Raw genomic sequence first — 23,354 nt, 5'->3', positions numbered from 1 at the left:
CCTGTGGCCCCGCCCCCCGAGGCTCTGCTGATTGGCTCGGGCAGGAGAGGGCGGTTCCCGCGGGGAGGTTGAGTCTTAGTCGGGCGGGAGCGGAGGCCAGGGCGCGGTGTGTGGCCCGGGGGCGCGGTCCGGGCGAGAGTGTTCGGGTTACACAGGGACCTGGCGAGGGGCCGGGCGGCTTCCCCCAGTCTGGGACGCGTCCAAAATGAGTAATATAGAACAATAGTAATAAAGGTGGCGAAGCATCTTGAATCAACGACGCTGAGTCGTGGGAAAGACGTTTCAGTATCTGGACACCTTTCAGTATCTGGCTGGACACCTTTTAGGGCTCTTTCCCGTATTTCCGTCGCAGCCGCGGGCGAATCCTCTGAGGCTCAATTTCATAGATTGTAAAATGGTGAGAATGGGCGTTTATGCCAGGCTGGACCTCCCTTGTCAGGATCGCTGAGGAGCTCTACTGAGAAAATGGAGTCCAGGCCACTTTATGAACTCCAAAGTAATGTAAAAATGGTGTTACTGTTGAAAATCGAATATAGAAGCACCAGGAGTGGAAAGTTTAAGTGTATTGAGGGCTTGAGAGAACACAGGTGAATCAGGTAATTCTCTTCTATTTCGTTGAGTGAATGCTTATTTGCTTACTTTGGGGCGCTGGGGATACATCCAGAGAACCAGCAAGACAAGGCCTCTGCCCTCCTAGAATTGGAGGGTGGAGATGAATAGACAAATGAAGAGGTGATTTCAGCCAGTGGTAAATTCTGGGGAAGAAATTAAGTGAAACTGGATAATGTATTAAGGAAGGCATGAGGAGACAAATTTGGATTGGATGGTCAGAGAAGAACTCTATAAGGAGGTGATGTTTGAAGGAGGAACCCAAAGACGGAATGAATAGTCAGAGAGAGAACCACAGGTGTAAAGGCCCAGGAGGAAAAGCATTTGGTGTGATTGAGAACAGGACAATAACAAACAGATGTAGCCTGGAAAGTGGTTGGGACAAGTTCATTGTTCTTTCCATTATCTCACTCTATCACCAGGCTAAAGTCTGTGAAATATAACAAAGGTAATAGAGACTCAATCTTCAACTTAGCTATATTTTCCTTGACTTTCTTTCTTATTGTTACCAAATGAATTCCTAATGAATTTATGGCTTGGGGAGGGGGAGCCTCAGAAAGTCACTTAAATATTCAAATGCTTTGTCAGCCCCTTATATCCATCCATCTTCAGCAAGCATTTGCTGAGCCTCCTGAATACCCCAGGAACTAGGTGCAAGACTGGGAATTCAGAGATGACTAAGACACTGTTCTGTATCCTCAAGTACATGTGAATGTGGTTCTATACACCAAGTTCTATTTTTTTCTTGGTCAGTCCCTCCCTCCTATATACATGTACACATATATGTGCACAGATAAGATGTTACAAAGAAAAGCTAATTAGTGTGTTGTTTAACAGTGCCAACATTTACTAGCTGCATGACTGGTTAAGTTACTTAACTTTTTTGAGGCTTAGTTTCTTCATGTGGACAATAGAACCTTCCTTCTACAATTGATTAAATTAATTAATGTAATCAAAGAGCTTAGAAAAGTGCCTTGCGCCCTGGCCATTGTGGTTGGAGCATCCTCTCCTAACCCAAGGGTTGTGGGTTCGATTCCTGGTCAGGGCATATACCTAGGTTGTGGGTTCATCCCTGGTGTGGGCACAGGTGCCTGCAACCCCATCTACCCCCAGTCCCAGCGGGGATCCCTGGTCTGGATGTGTGCAAAGGCTACCAAGAAGGCAACCAATGGATGCTTCTTTCACATTGATATTCTCTCTCTCTTCCTCTCTCTCTCTCAAAAAGCAAATGAAAATGTCCTCCGGTGAGGATTTAAAAAAAAAGAAAAAAGTGCCTTACACATAGCAAATACTCATTAGAGTTATTGTCATTATGAAGCACTAGCTGTCTGATAGGCATACTGGACTAGTTAAAGGATAGAAACAATTATATTTTTAGGCAGTGTAAGGGCAAAACACTGGATTAGAACACTGGGGGGTTCTAGTTTTGGCTCTTCTGCTTTTGGTTATTAGTTGGCACCCAAACCAAAAATGTATTTAGAAAACAAAGTAGTGGAACTAATAGTAATAACAAAATGTATGGGGTACTTTACAAAACTCTTTTACAAGCATTACATTGTTCAAGCCCCACTAGAACCAGTGTAATTGTGGAAGCCCTTTTCCTGCTCTCTATTTTAAAACCTTCCAAGATGTTCTTTCATTTTCTTATCTCTGTAGTCCTAGCCCCTTGTGCTCTAAAGATACTGGCCTGCCTTCAACTTTCTTGATGCTGTGGCTTACCTTAACCCCAGGCCTGAAATCCTTACATGCCCTGCCCCATCCCTCACCCCATATCATGCCCACGCATACCCCAGTTCTGCAGATCCCAGCTCAAGCATCATTTCTTCAGGGTAGCCTTCTCTGATACCCAGTATCAATCTAAATCAGATTCTTTTACTTTACTACACTGTGTTTTTTTCCATCGTAACTTTTGTCTCACTTTGTAATTATACTCCATTATGTGATTGCTTGATATTTTTGTTCCCCCTTACCATGCAGTTAGCTTTATGAGAGTGGGAATTATTTTGCTTATCATTATATTTCCAGCATTTAGCAGAACGCTTGACACTATTTGTTGGATGAGTGAATTGATAATTTATGCTATCACTGATAACTAACTTGCTTCTCATTAATGGTACATTTTTAGGTGTGCTTATTCGGCAGTTCAGATAGCAGTACCAGCAATAAAATGTCTGTTACGGTATTTGGATGAATTCAGGAAGTGGTCCCTCACAGATATGACACTGACTGGACATATGAATATGGATAAGATGACCCAGATGAATCTCTTTTTACCCACTTACATTTTTTTTTGGTTTTTTAAGACAAGAAATAGATAATTTAATAATTAACTGAATTACAAAGTAAATTACATGAAAGTTAATGTTTATATGGAACTCATTAATAAATTGCCCAAATATAATCATGCCATTTACTTTAACTGAAGGAACAAAGCACCACTGATTTTCTTGAAATTAAAACTACTGGTCATTTTCTCTATCATGGGGATAACAGAGAAGAAACCTTTAGTAAGTTTGTAGGGAGTTGAGAACTGAAAGTCTCTGTAGTCATTAGTTTTAAATATTTATGTTTCCCAAGATAAATTGATTCACATAACAGAATCATTGAGAATCACCTTTTAATTGCTTTACCAAGGTTAAAAGCAGACTTTAAAAAAAAATCTTCACCAAAGGATATATTTATTGATTTTAGAGAGGGAAGAAGGTGGTGGGGTGGGAAGAGAAACAACAAACAATGTGAGAAAGAAACATCGATTATTTATCTCACAAGCCACCCACACAAGTCTAAAAGCAGATTTTGCAAACTATTCTTCAAGCTTCCACTGGAAAGTCTGGTTAATAGAATATTTTTGTTGACTTGTTTTATATAATACTGATTTAAAAAACAAAATGTTACAGTTTTTAAAACCAGTAACAGTCACACTTTTAATTCTTTGGTTTTGGACGTTTTGTATATCCTTTTACAGGACTTTTTTAAGCTTTATTTTTATTGTTGACACTATTACAGATGTCCCCATTTTTCTCCCCCTTGCCCACCTCCACTCAGCCCCTACTCCCCCTTCCATTTGTCCATCAATAGGATTTTTTGGTATCACTTGTTTATTCAACAATTTTGATTCCTTGAATTACTCAGGGTAACCAAAGAACTGACAGTGTAATGAAAAAGCTATATATTGTCTTACAATGTTAAATAAGTTATTTATTGCTTTCAACAGTTGTAAAGTGACCTTGAAGTTTTATTCTCATGAACATGCCTTTACAGAAAAAGAAAAACTGTGTAATAACCTAATTTATGAGGAATTATGGGAATTCTTCACATTTGTCTCCAAGGAGTCAAGTAACAGTTCAGTGCCTGTCTCTGGAACCTTGAGTGGGTAGCCTTTATTTTTTTACATTTTTTAAATTTATTTTTAGAGGGGAAGGGAGGGAGAAAGAGATTGAGAGAAACATCAATGTGTGGTTGTCTCAAGCAGGCACCCCCTACTGGGGACCTGGCCCACAACCCAGGCATGTGTCCTGACTGGGAATGGAACCAGCGACCCTTTGGTTCGCAGGACGATGCTCAATCCACTGAGCCACACCAGCCAGGGCTGTTTTCCACTTTTCAAATGGGGAGGAAGGAAGCCAACACTGAGATTGGGGCCAGGAGTAGGGATCTCTTGTCCAAATAACAGACAACAAGGCAGGTAGGCCTGTGTGAAGCAGACTGCCACCTCGGCACTGAATCACTAGCGTTTTGTGTCTAGCTTAGGATCTCCACATATTGAGGGTTCTCATTTGGGGTTTTTCTCTTTGAGTTCTCTTACCTATGTTCCATGTGCTCCCTTAGTCCAAAAGCACCCCCTAAGACAGGTACTAGTTCGTTCCCCTTAATACCACATAGGAGGGATCTGTGAAGGAATCATCTTAGAGCTCAAGTCCAGCCTCATACCTGATGCAAAACTCCTGTGATCAAGTTTAGTTTAACTCTTTTTACTTTATGACTGGTTTTCTAGAAATTATGTTGACTTTTCCTCCATGTATGATTATCATCTTTAACCTGATGGACACAATTGTGTTCCTGTCGCATGTAAAAGATGAGCTCTTTATTATTTATTGGAGTTTCACCTGCTTTTTGACCTAACACGACTGGAGCTGAGATTCTCTTTGTAATTCCCTCCCATCCTGCCATTCCTTCCCCATATCCTTTGTCACCTGTTTCTGCTACTGGTTCCCAACCCTTTCTTCAGGTGCCCTGAGAACTAGAGTTTTAAGCAGCAGGAGCTCTGTACAAAAAGTCAGGTCTGCCTGGAAATAGCAGGTAAATGTGTTTGTTTAGATGAGAAAATACCATGACATTAGGGACCTTGAGAATATTATGCTAAGTGAGATGAGTCAGTCACAAAAAGCTAAGAACCATATGATTTCGTTCCTGTGGGATATAAAACTGAAACTCAGAGACACAGACAGACAACAGTACGGTGGTTACCATAGGGAAGGGGGTAGGGGTGGTAGAGGGTACCATAGGCCAAATACATGGTGATGGAAGATGATTTGACTATGAGCGGTGGTGTGTGCACAATGCAATTTACATATCATGTCTCACAGTAATGTACACTTGAAACCTATATGATCCTGTTAACCAATGTCACCCCGATAAATTTAATAAATAAAAACATTTTTGAAAGATAGTAGATATTCGTGAATGTTATATAATTGTGGGCCATGTGATAAATAAATATGGATGTGAATCAGTTGATTGTGAAGGAAAAGGCAGACTCACCCATTCCCATCAATAAATACAGAGTTTCCTTGTCCCAGGGTTTGTTTATTTGAGACCCTGGCTCCTAAGCCTGCCTCTGTGGAGAGCATAGTTGAGCTATCCTGGCAGCTTACTGAGTTTCCAGGTATTCCCCATCAGACCCCAGCTTTCACTGCAGTGGGGTCTGTAGCTGTGCTTGACTAAGTATACCTGGTTGCAAAGTTTGGTCAGCTTTTTATACTCTCTGTGAGCCTAGAAGAGCTGATTCACCATAGTGTTCTCTGTTTCGTTGTTAAAAGAGGGATATCGACCTCATTGTAGTTGAAAGAATTTGTTATAAAACAATTTTTTTGTACTCTGCCCTGTTATCATACGTGTGCTATAAAGGAAAAACTCAAGTTCAAATTAAGTTTAAGATTATGCCTTCATACCTAGTCATTGTTGCAACTACTTCTAAGCAACCCTCCAGTATACATGCAGTCTTTCCTTCTCTATCATCTCCACACTCTTGCTGAAAGGATTTTTTGAAGATCCAGATGTGATCACTTCATTTTTCTGCCAACCTCTGATTGTTCTGTGTTGTCTACAATGGCAGCCTCTCTCCTCCCCTGATCTCTCCAACAATTCCCCACATTTCCTGCTGTTCCTCAAATATGCCATTCTCCTTCATACCTGCCAGTTTGTATGTGCTATCCTCTCTGCTTAGGACTCTCCCCACCCTCCTCCTCTTTGCTTTATGAGTTTCTACTCTTCCTTCAAGACCCAGCTCCTCTCCCATAAAACTGTCATTGGCTCCCACAGGCAGAGGGAGATGCTTCTTCCCTTTGGACACTCATGTAGCATTTACACTGCATAGCTTTTATTGGTTTCCTAAAGTTCTTCAAGGACTAGGACTTTCTCCTCCTCCCCCTCCTCTTCTTATTTTTGTTAATTCTCAGCAGTCAGTTCATTTACTGTTTCAGAGAAATTGCTTAAAAAGGATTGGTGGTGGTTGAACTTGATTAGTTGAAAGCTATCATAGGAAAATATTCTGTAGTAATTGTTTCTTTTTTTACTTAAGACTTGGTCTTTTCCTGGAGTATTGTATGTGGGAGCAACCTTCAAGCGTTAGGGAGCTGAATAGGTCAAGGACCAACCTTTGAAGAACTCAAGTTTCTGTACCAAGAGCTATGTTGTTTTGCCCACAGTGCTTATTAAACAGTGTTTGGTGTATAGTAATCACTCAGTAAGTGTTAGTTACTATCAGTATTATCATGTTTAGCCTTACCAGCCAAGAAGGTTGTTTTTAAGTGCTTTGTGTAGTTTGTAGTATCAAAGCAACAGGTTGTTCTTTTTTTCAGACTTCAAATGCAAAATTATATTGTGCTAGTGACTGTGGTTTTTCAAACTATAGGTGGACTCAATACACTGTTCCTGGAGCTTCTTACTCTAGAGGGATACCTCCTAATTCACAATCATTGTCAAAATGCTCTAACTTTTCTTCCTCCTATGTGGTCTTTCTGTCTTTAGGACTGCTTATTGCTGTGGTAGAAATAAGAGAAGCTCTCAGGTGAGAGTCTTCCCCTTGACATTATCTCTCTTTTTTTAACCTATGCACTGGAATTAAATGTTTTCCCTCACTTCCTGATAACACCTGAGGATTTTGTTCTTACATTGTGATATCCTGGAATAAGCCTCTGTCTTTCTTATTTATGTATGAAAGTAAAATATGATTTGTGAGTTTCAAAAATGAGGAAATAGAAATTTTTTTTGAAATTACCCTTTTATCTGTTTAAATCTTTATTGAAAGCATTTGCTTTTCATAGTTTCTCTTTCAATTTCTCTCTCTCACTGTTATTCTCACTATTTGTCTTTGCTTATTTTTCCAGAAGGTGCACGTTCCTCCTTGTTCATTTTTAAGCAGTTCCAAAGCTGCTGTTGATGCCTGAAGCTGCTTTGGAGGCAGAAAACCAAGAGTGAGATCAAGAATTGTAAGAATTCATGTGTATAAAGAAAGGTTGCTGTTCTGGGTCTTGAGTGTTTGAGATGGTCCAGGAAGTTGTTGTGGGAAAGAGAGCAAGATTAGGGGTGGGGGTGGGGTGGGGCACTTGCCCTAACAGAGAGCAAGATTTATTATAAAGCTGCAGTAGTTAGATAATGGTAGTTACATGGAAAAAGTTAAGTAACAGTAGTAGAATATACAGAACCTAGAATTATATCCACACATACAGGGAAGCCTGAGATATGGCAGAGGTACATTGCAGACTAGTGAGACAGATTGTTCAAAAAAATGATGTTGGAAAATTGATTAACCATATAGGGAGAAAAGTAATTGGATTCTTCTTATTATATTGAAGAATCAATTTTCAGATGGATTGAGGACTTAAATGTGAGGGACAAAACTCTTAAACATTTATAATACATAAAATTATACTTTTGAGCCTCAGGTAGGGCAGGATTTTTACAAATAAAACAGTAAAGTACAAACTATAAAAGCAAATATTGATAAATTCAGCCTTGTTAAATTTAAGAACTTTTGTTCACCAAAAGACACCATAAATTTTAAGTAAATAAATATGCTCCAGAGTAGAAGATATTTGTAATTCACATAATCAACAAAGAATTAATATCTAGAATATTTAGCTTTTCTAAGCTAAACATGTTAATTACTACTTCTCCATAACCTAATCTCTATAATTATTGGTCGTTAGCAATATCTGGTAGCCCCCTAGCTCTATGTGAGGTTGATTGGTCCTATAAATTTAGTGTTAAAGTGAGTCATTACAGACAGTTTTCTGAGTTACTAAGACATATTTATCAGGCAGGCAGTCATCTATTAAATCCACTTCAACTCAAAACTTGAAAGATCAAGCTACCTCTTTTAGGGAAAGCCAATAGAAACATAGGCCTTTCTAGTACTCTTATGTCTATACTACTCAACAGTAGTATTCCCTAATGCTAACTGCAGTTAATAACAACAGAAATGCTAATAACACTTAAAAATGATAAAATTAGTAGTTGCAGCCCTGGCCAGTGTGGCTCAGCTGGTTGGAGTGTCGTCCAGTAAACTGGAAGGTTGTGGGTTTGATTCCCAGTCAGGACACATGCCTGGGTTCTGGGTTTGGTCCCTGGTTGGGGCACTTACAGGAGGCAACCAATCAATGTTTCTCTCTCTTCCATTTATGTTTCTCTCCCTCTCTCTCTCCCCCTCCCTTCTCTTCTCTTAAAAAAAAAATTTAATAGTTGCAGCTGCATGCATGGATGGATTTTATTTTTTAATATGTAATACTATTGGCTATCTTTATCCATTTTAGTCGTTAGAGAGTTCTGTTTTGAGGGGAAGAAAAATGAAACTCTAGACTCTTCACATGCAGTAATTGTGTTTTTAACAACAGTTGACTTTTCTTGTACATGTGAAGTGATGCTTTTTTCCTCTATTTCTAATAGTTGGAACCAAACTGTAAGTAGGGGGAAAGACCAGGGTGTTTCCCTATGCTTTTTCTTCTATAAACAAGGAAAAGAAAATAACAGTTAAAAATCTTAACTACTTATTAAAAAGTGTAAATAAACAGAAGCACTACCTCCGTAATTCATACCATGTACTCTGTGTGAAGATGAATCACCCACTGGTGACCTGGTATCCTGTGGCAGTTGGCACAGTACCTGCTCTTACAGGATTTTGACTCCTTGAAGGCAGGGGCCAGTTATTTTTGTCAATCACAGTTTCATGCTCCCATTTCTCTCTTATTACCATTTTGGCAAAATAATCTGAAGGGGGATTATGATCATAGAAGGGACTATCTGATAGTGGATAGAATAATAGAAAAAGTCACAAGAGAATGAAAGAGCTTCACAGAGATCAGTGCTTATAATACTTTAAGAACTATAGGAAAGTGCTTGTAAAATTACATTGCAAAATTTGTAATTGAGGAAGGGCCAAGCAAATGAACTTTGTATGCATTGTGTATATTATACACTCAGTAGTAAACTCATCTAGTCTGTAAATGTAAATGCTGGAAATAAATACCAGAGGTTTGTTCTCCTATTAACCATGGGACCTGTACAGCCAATAATGAAGTTTTTCTGATTTGTGCAGGAATTAGGTACAAAGTGGAATCCCTTTATCCTGGATTCTTCGTGAGAGAGTATTATAATGGAAAGAGTTTAAGGACTATTCAGAGTAGCTAGGTTTTATGACCTGAAGAGACCAGGGACTTTGTTTCATCAAAAGTGCTAGTATTCAAGTGATCCTGACCCAGAAGCCTAGCAGAATTTTTGGTCTTTAGATAATTTTCTACTTTTACAAATGATCACACTTTTTTCTATTAATAGGAAGTGGAATTGTCTGTTTTTCTACTTTAATGAACACCTAAAGATGAGAATTGATAAATTTATGGGTACCGAGTTCTTAGCCCACTTTAGTAATGCAGTCTCCTTTTTTTTCTTTGTTAGTGATAATATTAAGAGTGAGGTGTCTTAGCACCTGGACAATGTTCTCACACTGCCACTAGTAACAGAAGTATAGTTGATGATAGCAATTGAGTGCTCTGTATTCGAAGTTGATCTCACACTTTTCTCAGATAGCCACCTTCTTATTCAGCATAATGTGACAGGGAGCTAAACAAAAAGTTGTGATTCCCACCTCCCTAAGAGGTGGACCAAGCTGTTAAAACCCAACAGACCTGATAATTAAAGTTCCAGTTCATCTTTGTCTGTATTTAACAGGGGAAGTCTTGTTTCCAAATTGAAATGTTACTAATTAATTTTAGTACCTGTAATTGAAGAATCTGGTGCAGCTTATCCAGATATGCTTAGCCTGCTAGTTGTGTTTTCTGTAGAGGGCAAAATCTACACAAGACAGTATCAAAGATGAATTTTGATTGCTGATATATTTCAAGTAGCTTGGTTTCTCCCCACCTGATAGAAGTTGCTGCATCTTTCCAAACAGGTTCTCTAATGATCTTGCTTCACCATGGCTACAAATATGGAGGGGCTGGTTCAGAACAGAGTGGGGACCCAGCAGGTGGCTGAGGTGAGTGACAGGGGCTAGCACAATAGCTGGCACCCTTGCTTTTGAAAGGAAAAGTACATCAGTGTGCTCTTAAAAAAAAAAAAAAACAGTCCCAGTGAGGTCAGCATGTAATCTAAATCCAAAGCAGGATGCTGCCATAGAAGAAAAAAATGAAAATGACGAGAACATTTACTCCTGTGTTTCTTTGCACGAGTAGGGTAGTCTAGCCACATATAGTAGGTCACTTTTAAAAATTTTACCTTGGCTCAGGGGATTGAGCACCAGACTGCGAAGCAAATGGCCACTGATTCGATTCCCAATCAGGGCACATGCCTGGGTTGCAGGCCAGGTCCCCAGTAGGGGACATGGGAGAGGCAACCACACATTGATGTTTTTCTCCATCTCTTTCTCCCTCCCTTCCCCTCTCTCTAAAAATGAATAAATAAAATCTTTTAAAAAATAAATAAAAATTTCACCTTGAACTAAAAGAATCTAATGTTTATTAAACATGTGAGTACAGCATTAACTCCAAAGCTCTGTCCTAGTTTATTCCACATTTGACACTTGACACTTTGTTAATATTGTGATATGATGGAAAACCCAATTCTGTGCATTCTGCAGTTGTCATTGACCATCTACTATGTACTGGGGATTTTGCTAAGAGCCTAGAAATACGGAGGTGAATGAGCCATTGGTCCTTCCTTTAGCATTTTCAGAGCCTGGTTAAAAAGTCATTTTAAAACAGTGTGAGAAGTACAACTCTGTGTGAGGAAGGTGATCCAGGAGATGGGTCTTGAATGCCAAGTAAACATTTGTCAGACAGAAACAAGTAAGTGGGGTGGCATAAGTCAGATAACCTATAAAAAGACATGAAATATAGCTTGGTATGTTCAGGCAACTTAAGGTGTAAAGAAGGAAAATAGGGTCAGATCGTTTCACTCTGAACCAGATCATATGCAAGGTCTTCAGTCATCACAACAACCTTATGAGGCTGGTATGATCATTATTCCCATGTCATAAGTGAGGAAACCAAGGTTCAAAAACAAGTACATCAGTACTTGGCAAAAGCACACACTAAGTTCTGTGTCCCTTCTTCCAACATACTGCAACCAGGAACCATTAGGACAATTCAGATTTGTATTTTTGAACCACTACTCATATTTCTAGGGCAAAAATGCAAATTTATGAAAGGATGGACATTTATAGAAAGTATTTTTGAAAATAAAAACTAAGTACCTATATGCCAGTTTAAACCAATAAAAGTAGTGAGCATATTTTTCAGATTTTAGATCAACCATTAACTTTTTTTTTGTTGTTCCATTTTTTAAATATATTTATTGATTATGCCATTACAGTTGTCCCATTTCCTCCCCCTCACTCCACTCCATCCTGCCCACCCCCTCCCTCCCACATTCCCCCCCTATAATTCATGTCCATGGGTCATACTTATAAGTTCTTTGGCTTCTACATTTCCTACACTATTCTTACCCTCCCCCTGTCTATTTTCCACCTATCATCTATACTACTTATTCTCTCTACCTTTCTCCCCCTCTCCCCCTCCCACTCCCCTATTGACAACCCTCCATGTGATCTCCATCTCTATGGTTCTGTTCCTGTTCTAGTTGTTTGCCTAGTTTGCTCTTGTTTTTGTTTTAGGTGTGATCGTTAATAACTGTGAGTTTGCTGTTATTTTTGCTGTTCATATTTTTTATCTTCTTTTTCTTAGGTAACTCCCTTTAACATTTCATATAATAAGGGATTGGTGGTGATGAACTTCTTTAACTTGACCTTATCTGAGAAGCACTTTATCTTCCCTTCCATTCTAAATGATAGCTTTGCTGGATACAGTAATCTTGGATGTAGGTCCTTGCCTTTCATGACTTGGAATACTTCTTGCCAGCCCCTTCTTGCCTGTAAGATCTCTTTGGAGAAATCAGCTGACAGTCTTATGGGAAGTCCTTTGTAGGTAACTGCCTCCTTTTCTCTTGCTGCTTCTAAGATTCTCTCCTTCTGCTTAATCTTGGGTAATGGAATTTGATGTGCCTTGGTGTGTGCTTCCTTGGGTCCAGCTTCTTTGGGATTTTCTGAGCTTCCTGGACTTCCTGGAAGTCTATTTCCTTTGCCATATTGGGGAAGTTCTCCTTCATTATTTGTTCAAATAAGTTTTCAATTTTTTGTTCTTCCTCTTCTCCTTCTGGCCCTATAATTCGGATGTTGAAACGTTTCAAGATGTCCTGGAGGTTCCTAAGCCTTTCCTCATTTTTCCGAATTCTTGTTTCTTCATTCTTTTCTGGTTGGATGTTTGTTTCTTCCTTCTGGTCCACACCATTGATTTGAGTCCCAGTTTCCTTCGCATCACTATTGGTTCCCTGTACATTTTCCTTTGTTTCTCTTAGTATAGCCTTCATTTTTTCATCTACTTTTCGAACAAATTCAACCAATTCTGTGAGCGTCTTAATAACCAATGATTTGAACTGTGCATCCGATAGGTTGGCTATCTCTTCCTCGCTTAGTTGTATTTTTTCTGGAGCTTTGAAGTGTTCTGTCATTTGGGCCTTTTTTTTTTTTTTTGTCTTGGCGTATCTGTTACTTAAAGGGGCGGAGCCTTAGGTGGTCACCGGGGGTGGGGTAACGCTGGTCAATGCGCTGTGAGGCTGTATGTGGGGGAGGGGCCAAGAGGGAGCTATGGCGCCCGCTCCACTCCACCGGATTTCAATCTTTCACTCTGGTACCCACAATCAAACTGGGCCCCTCTGGTGCTGGTTCCCGAGTGGGTGGGCTTGTGCACACTCTAGGCCCCTGTGGGTCTCTCCAGTGACCCTTCCTGTGAGGCTGGGAGTCTCTCCTGCTGCCGCCCCAAGCCCCACGGGCATTTTCAATCAGAGGTTTGCCTTGGTTGCGCGGTCTGCTTCACTCCCCGCCGTTTGTCTGGTTTATCTGTGCGTGAATATGGGGCCACAGGGTCTACTAGTGGTCAGACTGCCTTCCCCGTTTGTCCCACACTCCGCCAGTCTTGGTCCCGCCATGGTAACTCGAGTCCTGTCCGCCCCGGCTGCCTGTCTCCGCCCCTCCTACCGGTCTGGATGAATGTTCATTTTTTATTTCCTTGGTGTCAGACTTCCGTGCCGTTCGATTCTCTGTCAGTTCTGGTTGTGCGAGGAGGCGCAGTGTGTCTACCTACGCCGCCATCTTGGTTCCCTCCAGATCAACCATTAACTTTAAGGCAGCAGTGTAACTGATCATCCCTTTCCTCCAGCGTATAATGATTAACTAAAGATGATAGCAGATGGATTTCACACATTTTTTAGTATTACATTTTTGAAAGACCTATTAGTTATTAAAATGTTTGTGGTTATTTGTTGCTTCAGTTTCTGATAGGAATAATCACCTTGAAAACCACTGGGTTTTCAAATACTTAGGATTATTTTGCATTTGATACAGTTTTTAGTTGAGGCTGATTTAGAGACTAATTGTGGATCACTGCCATAAAGAAGTCATTAATTCTTTAAGAGGAGGAATTTAGTTTAATAATCTATAGGGCTAACCTGTAGTAACTTATAGGTTAATATATTTTGTATATGCATTCAGGAAATTTTCTAGCTGAAATTTTTTGTCAGGTACCTTATTTCCTTCAGGAAATTGAATTTCATATAGTGTTAACTTAGTGCAACTATTGTTTCCCATGGCAAAAAATTACAGTTTTAGGAGATTTCCAAAATAATAGAAGGCATTCTCAATAAGAGTTCAAAAGCTGTCTTCCTATTTAAAATATTCCCTAGATTTGCTTGCTGCTATTTTGAGGAATAAGTGTGTGCATGTGTTCTTTGTACTTGATCTTAGCCAAAAGGCCAAGAAACGACATGTGTGTTCTTCGAAATTTTGAGCTTAATAACTTTGAACTATGTATTATAATGACTACAGTCAAGCACTACTTAACAACGGGGATACGTTCTGCAAAATTCATTGTTAGGTGATTTTGTTGTACAAACATCATAGAATGTAATTACATAAATCTGGATGGGTATAGCCCAGCAATTTTCAACCTTTTCCACTTTATGGCATGCGTACACTAATTACTAAAATTTGTCACACACCAATGGTGATGATTTCCAGGCAAGATGGCAACATGTGTAAACACGATACTTGCCTCCTCCCACAACCACATCAGGATTACAGTTAAACTACAGAACAACTATCATTCAGAACTGCCTAAAATCTGGTTGAATGAAGTCTTACAACTAGGGAATTAAAGAAGAAGCCAAATCAAGACAGGTAGGAAGGGCAGAGACATGGAACTCACTGGTCTCACATCCGTGTGGTGTAGATAAAAATTGGGAATGGTATCTCGTCTGCAGAGGTCCCCACTGTGAGTGAGGTGTTCCAGCCCCAACTTAGGCCTCCTAACTCAGGGTTCCAGTGCCAGAAAGAGAAGTCCCCATAACTTCTGGCTATAAATCCAGTGGGAATTGAGGCTAAGGGAGACGGAGGACTTGTGGAGTTCCACGCACTTCTTAAAGGGTCCAAGCACGCTCTTACTCAGATGCATTCTCTCTGAGCTCTAGGGCTGGGCAGCAGCTTGAAGGGGACTAGGGGAATGTGGGGAGGAACTGAATTGTCTGCCATGTGGACAAAAGCTGGGAGGGGCAGCTTTCTCCCAGAAGCTTTTTTCTGAGATCTACCCACTACAGAGCGGGCAGGCAAGGACGCACCATATCTGAGATTCCATCAACCTGGCTCATACTATTTACCCAGCCATGGTGATTCCCTGGGGCCTGCTCCACCCCACTGTCAGGCCCAGCCAGTACGTTTCCAGTGGCTTTTTCATACAAGTGACCTGTCTAGGCTCTTACTTCAGATTTTCCTAAAATCTCTCAAACAAGCAGCATCTTTCCTCAGCATGCCCGGTACCTCTCACTAAGTGGCCCCAGCCTCAGCACTAGCAACAGCCAGCCTTGGTTCACAGCTTGGCCCTCTCCTGGGCATCTCTAAGCCCAGCACAAATAGCAGCCATCTACAGATCACTCTGTAGTTCATGCTGGGTGTCAAAGAACACTGGTGGTGACTGACCCTGGCCTGAACCTCTTGAGAAACCCCCAGAGCCAGCACACCCAGTGGACAGCTTCAGACCACATTGAAGCATTACTGCCTAACCACCTCCACAAGCAACATGCCGAAGGGATGAACTCAGTGGGCACAAGAGCCCCACTAAATAAGTCTTGCTCTGTGAAGTGGGCCCCTTTGCAGCTGATCCTCCACCATGATTGGAGGTTGATGGTTGCAGCCAGTCCTTACAGCTGATAGGCCTGAGGGTAATCCCTCCCATTGATGTGCCTGCAGCAATCAAGGATCAACTACAACAGAAGGGTGTACATAGGGCACACCTCAAGTGCTCAGCTTTGGGGACCGGGAAAGCTGTGCCACTGGACCCTACAGAAGAACACTTAATATATTAGGCCACTCTACCAAGCCTAATATAGACATAGCAGTTCTATCTAATTTATAGAAACAAACACAAGGAGGCGGCCAAAATGATGAGACAAATAAACGTGTGAAATGGGGTGGGAGGGGACCTCCAGAAAAAGAACTAAACAAAATGGAGACAAGCAATCTTCTAGGTGCAGACAAAGTTCAAAACACTGGTTATAAGGATGCTCAATGAACTTAGTGAAGACCTCAACAGCATGAAAAAGGACCAGTCAGAAATACACTAACTGAAATAAATACTGGGAAACAGTAGATGAAGTACAGGAGATGAAGCTGAGAAAGAAATTAGCAATTCGGAATATGGGAAGCAAAAAAACCCACCCATTCAGAATGGCAAAAAGGAAAAAGAATTCAAAAAAATGTGGATAGTGTAAGGAGCCTCTGGGACCACTTCAGCCATACCAGCGTTCACATGAGGGTGCTGGAAGGAGAGAGAGAGCAAGAAATTTAAAACCTATTTGAAAAAAATAATGAGAGAAAATTTCCCTAACCTGGTGGAGGAAACAGACATTAAGTCCAGAAGTACAGAGAGTCTTACACCAAGACCCATCATAATTAAAATGCAAAAGATTAAAAGAAAAAGAGAGAATCTTAAAAGCAGCAAGAGAGAAGCAGTTATACAAGGAAACTCCCATAAAACTGTCAGCTGACTTCTCAACAGAAACTTTGCAGGCCATAAGGGAATAGCAAGAAATATTCAGAGTGATGAAAAGCAAGGACCTACAACCAAGATTACTCTACCTAGCAAAGCTATCATTTAGAATCAAAGGACAGATAAAGAGTTCCCAGACAAGAAAAAGCTAAAGGAGTTCACCACCAAACCAGTATTAAATGAAATGTTAAAGGGTCTTCTTGAAGAAGAAAAAAAGATTAAAAATGTGAAAAAGTGGCAGTAAATACATATCTATCAACAATTTAAAAAACTAAATGAGCCAACAAGCAGAAACAGATTTCATACATACAGAGAACGTTTTGACAGTTGCCAGACTGGCAGTGGGGGGGCCAGTTGGTGGTATCGCTGAAACAGGTGATGGGATTAAGAAGTAAAAATTGGCCCTGGCTGGTGTGGCTCCGTTGTAGCATCATCCCATGACTGAAGGGTTGCAAGTTTGATTCCAGTCAGAGCACATACCTAGGTTGCTGGTTTGGATGCATGCGATCCCTGGTCTGGGCATATGAAGGGAGGCAACTAATCAGTGCTTCTCTCTCAGTTCCTTCCTATCTAATTGATGTTTCTCTCAGTTCCTTCCTATCTCTCTAAAAGCAATGAAAAAGTGTCCAGGTGAATATTTACAAAAAATTACAAATTGTTTGTTATAGAATAGAAAGTACAGTATAGGGAATACGGTCAATAATATTTTAATAACTGTGTATGGTGTGAGGTATGAGATTTATCTAGATGATCACTTAGTAAGTTATATATAATGTCTAATCACTGGAGTGTACACTTGAAGCTAAAATAACAGCAGATGTTGACCAGCATTACCACCAATACATAAGGAATGCAGTCACTAGGCAACAGGAATTTTTCAGCTTTATTATAATTATTTCAGACCACAGTTGTATATGTGTTCCATCATTGACCAAAATGTTATGTGGTGTGTGACTGTATGTATGGGGTGGGCAAAAGTAGATTTATAGTGTGTATGGAAATAATACAAGTAATACTAATAATACTAATTAATAAATAACACACTTTGCATACTTAGAACTGTAAAGCTATTTTTGCCTACCCATGTATATTAGATCTGCTAAACAAGAGAACCTACTGTTCATCATTTCAGTGCTAAACAGTAACTGAGTGGGAATTAAGTATCTAAATTGACGGGTTACTAATAGGCAGTTTTGGACAACTGTTCATTTACTCAGCAGACAGTGAAGGAGCATACCCCTTCCCTGTCCATGTGCCAGAGAAGGCACACAGGTGAACAATAAGACTGCTCATCTGCTCTCCAAGAGCTGTCACAGGGGTCAAGCATGAGATTGTGGGCCACACTAGAGGGGTGACTTTCTATAGTGAAAGGAGGCTCTTAGGGAAGTATTGGGGTTTAAATCCAGGTCCTGCCATTTGCTGTCTGGGTGACTGCCTTGGGCCTTAGTATTCCCATCTAGAAAATGGGAATATTAATAGTACCTATCTCATGGGGTTATTGTGAGAAATCATTGAAATAAAAAATGTATAAAGAGCCCTGGCCAGGTGGCTCAGTTGGTTGGAGCATCATCCTGTACACCAAAGGGTTGTGGGTTTGATTCCTGGTCAGGGATTGTATGTGAGGCAGCCAATCAGTGTTTCTCTCTCTCTCTCTCTCTCTCCCTCCCTCCCTCCCTCCCTCCCTCCCTCCCTCCCTGTCTACCCCTCTTCCTCTTCCTTCCCCCTTTCCTCTCTCTCCCTTCCTCTCTGAAATCAATAAAACAGATCCTCTGATGAGGTTTTAAAAAACTGAGAGATGTGTAAATAGTTCTAGTAGGTACCATGCTTTTGCTCCATGAATGAAATCAGTAACATTTTCAATTACGCAAATGATTTTCTCCTGATTTTTCCAGATCAACCATTTTGTATTCTATATAGACCAGATATAAAACACAAATACCAAGGTAAACTAAAAAAGTTGGATAACACAAAGTAACAACTTGATATCCTATATAATATGTTCAAATTTATTCATTTATTCAGAGAGATGTTTAATATAGTGGTCAGGAGTATAGGCTCTGGAGCCAGATCTCCTGGATTTAAATTCTGCCTGTCCACTTGCAAACTCTTTGACCTCTCCGTTTTTTGAAATTGTTTATTAAGAATTAGTATTAACTTTCTTAAATCAGATGATTCTTCATGGGAAGGTGATGTTTTAGTTGGGTTTTTATTTTAGTATTCTTTTTCAAACGTCTGGTATAATTCAGCAATGAAGCCATCTGGATGTGGGCTTTTCTTTGTATTTAGTTTTTTGGTTACTAATTTAGTCTCTTCACTTGTAATAGGCCTATTCATACTGCCTGTTTCTTCTTGAGTCAATTTCAGTAATTTGTATTTTTCTGAGAATTCATTTTATCTAAGTTATCTAATTTGTTGGCATACGGTTCACAGTATTCCTTCATAATCCATGTATTCCTTTTTATTTCTATAAGGTCAGTTGTAATTTCTCACTCATTTCTGATTCTAGTAATTTGAATCTTTTTTTTTCTTGGTCAGAGTAGCTAATTTGATCTTTTTAAAGAACTACCTTTTGGTTTCACTGATTTTTTTGCCCTCTGTTGTCTTTGTATTCTCTATTTCATTAATTTCCACTCTAATCAAAATCACAATGAGATACCATTCCACACCCACTAGAATGGTTAGAAATAAAAAGTCAGATAACAAGTGTTGGTGAGGAAGTAGAGAAATTGGAAACCACCTACTTTGCTAGTGGGAATGTAAAATGGTGCGGCCACTGTGGAACACAGTCTGGCAGTTTCTCAAAATGTTAAACATAGAGTTGTCCTATGACCCAGCAATTCCATTACTAGCTATATAACCAAAAGAAATGAAAACATATGTCCACACAAAAGCTTGTGCTGAATGTTTATTGCAGCATTATTCCAAATAACCAGAAGATAGAAGCAGCCAAATGTAGAAAGTAGATCAGTTGTTGCTTAGGGCTGGATATTGGGGAAATACCTAAGAGTACAGGTCTTTGGGGTGGGGGGGGGGGGTTGTGATGAAGTGTTCTAAAATTGACTGTGGTGATGCTGTCACATATCTATAAATACAGGGTGGGGCAAAAGTAGGTTTGCAGTTATTTGTATGGAAAAGAAAACAGTGACGTAAGAGTAAACTGTTTCGCATACTCACAACTATAAACCTACTTTTGCCCCAACCTGTATACTAGAAACCAGTGAATTATATACTTTAATTACATGGGTAGATTGTATGGTAAGTGAACTGTGTCTCAATAAAACTGCTTATTAAAAACAGTAATAACAGCAACCAGATGTCACTTCTAAAATTAGGAAGTATATTCCAAAATAAAAGTACAAAAAGAAATTTTTTAAACACTAAAGGGATTTGTGACAACTTCCACTTTTTAATTAGAATTACATACTTTCAAAAACAGTGAAGCATGATTGCATATACAAAAAACTATGTATTAAAATACTATAGCATATACAGTCTGATACCAATTTTGTGAGGTTTTTATGTCTAGTATTTATCTATAGCTGTATGCCATGTACTGTATATAATACAGTGTGCCAGGTATTATGGTAAGCCCATCATCTCATTTAATGTGAGGTCTGTCCAGAAAGTATCCAGCCATGTACTATGAAAAATAGAGACATTTATTGAAGAAGACACAAGAAACATTGTGCATAGGACAGTGACGCCACAGTCCTCTTCAAAGTAGGCACCTTGGGACCTCATACAGTTCTCCCAATCGCCATCAGCTGCCCCATTGTATTTTCCTGAATCTCATCAGCAGTGTGAAATCTCTTCCCTTTCAAAGGTGATTTTAGTTTTGGAAAAAGCCAGAAGTTACAGGGCACCAAATCTCATTATATTTACAATGGCTGGACTTTTTCTGGACAGATCCCATACTTCCATTAATACTGTACGGGAAGCATTATTATTTTCCATACTTCAAATAAGAGGAAACTAAAAATTAGAAACTTTATTTTGCCAGGTTTCAGACCCATGTCTGAATGACTTTAGAGCCCAGGCTTTTAACCACTACACAATAGGTTTGTTTTTTTAAATATCTGTAATGCTAATAGAATTAGTAGTTTTCTGGATTATACATAATTGTCTTTATACCTTCATTTTCCAGGTTTTAACTGTAACACTCTTAAGAGTCAATGACACTCTTATTTAAAAAAATTAAACAAAACTATTGATTATTTCCATGGTCACAGAGTATCAGAAGTATGGAATCCAGGGTTCTGCTAAGTCTGTGTGCTATGGAATTGACATGAAACTTGATAAAAAAAATATATGGTTAATTGTTTTTGAAGGGTAGTTGACAGTTGAGAATTTGTAACCAATGTAGTGGAAGACAACATATCTAGCAGCATTAATTTTGCTCTTGATATATGCAATAAATGAATTTTTCTGAAGGGCTTCAATATTTCTTAGACATTTAAGATTTCCTTCTCTAACTAGAAATTTAAAACGGACACACATGCGCCCTGGCTGGTATGTCTCAGTGTATTGAGCGCTGGCCTGTGGACCAAAGGGTTGCTGGTTCAATTCCCAGTTGGGGCACATCCTTGGATTGCAGGCCAGGTTCCCCAGTGTGGGGTGTGCGAGAGGCAACCACACATGGATGTTTTTCTCCCTTTCTTTCTCCCTCCCTTCCCCTCTGTCTAAAAATAAATAAGTAAATAAATAAAATATTTTTAAAAAACAGACACACAAATACACATACTGTTTCTTCATCATTGCCTAAATGAAGTAAAGACACTATTCACCTCTATGTTTTGAGTCAGAAATTTAGGATTTAAATGTTGGAGCACTTTGCATTACTTATGGATTGGCAGAAGGAGACTGCTTGCTCATAGACCCAGAGTGTAAGTTGCTTTTATATTTACACAATGGAAGGGAGGCGGCTTTTATAGATCTTGGCAAGATTTTTCCCTGGGCCCTGGGATGCATAAGGGGCTCTCATTGTCACCAGGGCTTGCATCACGTAGAATACTTAAGGCTTCCATATAAGCGCAAGTTTGAAAACAGGGCTTTCCCAGTTCCTGAACAAAACTCAGTGTTGGCAAGACTACATCCTAAAGTGGGAGAAAGCAAAGTCATTGCTCAGGTTTCAGGTTTCCAATATCCTGGAAAGACCAACTCATTACATTTAAGTTCTGTTATTCCGCTCTCTTACAAACTGGTTCTTTAAATCTGCATTTTCTTGTCAAAGTAGTATATATACATAGATTTAAAAGTTGGCCAATACTGTGTTTGGCTTGAAACAGAAAAGCTCCTAACCACCCCCACCCTTTCCTTATCTCCAGGTCTCCTCTTTAAATGATTTCTTCTGGTATTTAACTTTTTATTTCTATAAATATCCTTACTCTGTTTAGTTTTTTTTAAATCAGTGTAAGACATTGCCCTTTTTGGGGAGGGTGTTTTTTTGTGTGGTAAAATGTAAGATTTACCATTATAACCATTTTTAACCAGTTCTGTGGCATTAAGTACCGTATTTTGCTGTATATAATGCATATTTTTTTGCCCAAATTTTTGAGGGAAAAACATGGGTGTGCATTATACACAGGAGTGCATTACGTTCATATTTGTTCTGCGACCATCACCACTGTCCATCTCCAGAGTTTTTTCATCTTCCCAAACTGAAACTCTGTGCCCTTTAAACAGTACCTCCCATTTCCTCTCCCCCAGCCATTGGCAACCACTATTTTTTCTCTATAAATTTGACTACTCTAGATACCTTACATATGTAGAATCATAATATCTGACATTTTGTGACAGGCTTGTTTCACTTATAATATTCTCAAGGTTCATCCACATTGTAGCATATATCAGAATTTTCTTACCTTTTAAGGCTGAGAAATATTTCATTGTCTCTGTATACCACATTTTATCAGTTTATCCATCCAGGGACACTAAATTGCTTTTACCTCTTGACTACTGTGAATAATGCTGCTATGAACACAGGTATACAAATACCTCTTCTAGTTCATTCTTTCAGTTCTTTTGTGTATACGCCCAGAAGTGGAATTGCTGGATCATACGGTAACTTTTAATGTTTAATTTTTTGAGGAACTGTCATACTGTTTTCCACACCAACACTTGTTATTTTCTGGTTCTTTGTTTTTTTAGTAACAGCCATCCTAATTGGTATAACATGTTGTCTCATTGTGGTTTGGATTTCTCTTTCCTCAGTGACTAGTGATGTTGAGCAGCTTTTCATGTGTTTATTGGCCATTTGTATATCCGTTTTAGAGATCTTTAACTCCTTTGCCCATGTTTATTTGGATTGTTTTGTTAAGTTGTAGAAGTTCTTTATGTATTCTGGATATTAAACTCTCATCAGATATATGATTTGCAAATATTTTCTCCCATTCTATGGGTTGCTTTTTCATTTTCTTGATAATGCCCTTTGATATAAAAAGTTTGTAGTTTTAGTGAAGTTTCCAGTTTATCTATTTTTTCTTTTGTTGCTTGTGCCTTCATTGTCGTATCTATGAAACCATTGCCAAATCCAGTGCCGTACTTCCCTCCTAAGTTTCCTTTTAAAAGTTTTATAATTTTGGCTCTTATATTTAGGCTTATGATCCATTTGTATATAGTATAAGGTATGGGTCCAACTTCATTCTTTTGCATGTGGATATTCAGTTTTTCCAGCATCATTTGTTGAAAAAACTGTCCCTTCCTGTATTGAATAGTCTTGGCACCCTTTTTGTAAATCATTTGACATATATGCACATTTATTTATGGTCTCTATATTTGTTTATTTTAATTGTGGTAAAATCCATATAACAAAATTTACCATCTTAATCATTTTAAATATACAGTTCACTAAGTGTTAAGTATACTCACATTGTTGTGCAA

At 39.2% G+C, this 23,354-nt stretch overlaps 1 protein-coding gene across 5 annotated transcripts in view; it reads left to right on the top strand.

Moving 5' to 3' along the window:
- Positions 1-23,354, top strand: part of NR2C2 (nuclear receptor subfamily 2 group C member 2) — a 91,838-nt gene that overhangs the window by 1,273 nt on the left and 67,211 nt on the right. For 2 of the 5 annotated variants that reach the window (XM_053929911.2, XM_053929907.1), the window contains exon 2: positions 10,277-10,360. The exons of 2 other annotated variants lie outside the window; for them this stretch is intronic. In XM_053929911.2, coding sequence (XP_053785886.1) covers positions 10,301-10,360 — 60 coding nt within the window. In that variant the 5' untranslated portion in view covers positions 10,277-10,300. Of the gene's footprint in view, positions 1-7,217; positions 7,320-10,276; positions 10,361-23,354 lie in introns of all 5 variants that reach the window. One more of the 5 variants, XM_053929908.2, reaches the window with a different exon arrangement.

The sequence above is a fragment of the Desmodus rotundus genome, chromosome 8 (assembly GCF_022682495.2).
Source record: "Desmodus rotundus isolate HL8 chromosome 8, HLdesRot8A.1, whole genome shotgun sequence".
In the NCBI taxonomy this organism is placed as follows: Eukaryota; Metazoa; Chordata; class Mammalia; order Chiroptera; family Phyllostomidae; genus Desmodus; species Desmodus rotundus.
This window is presented reverse-complemented; position numbering and strand designations above follow the sequence as displayed.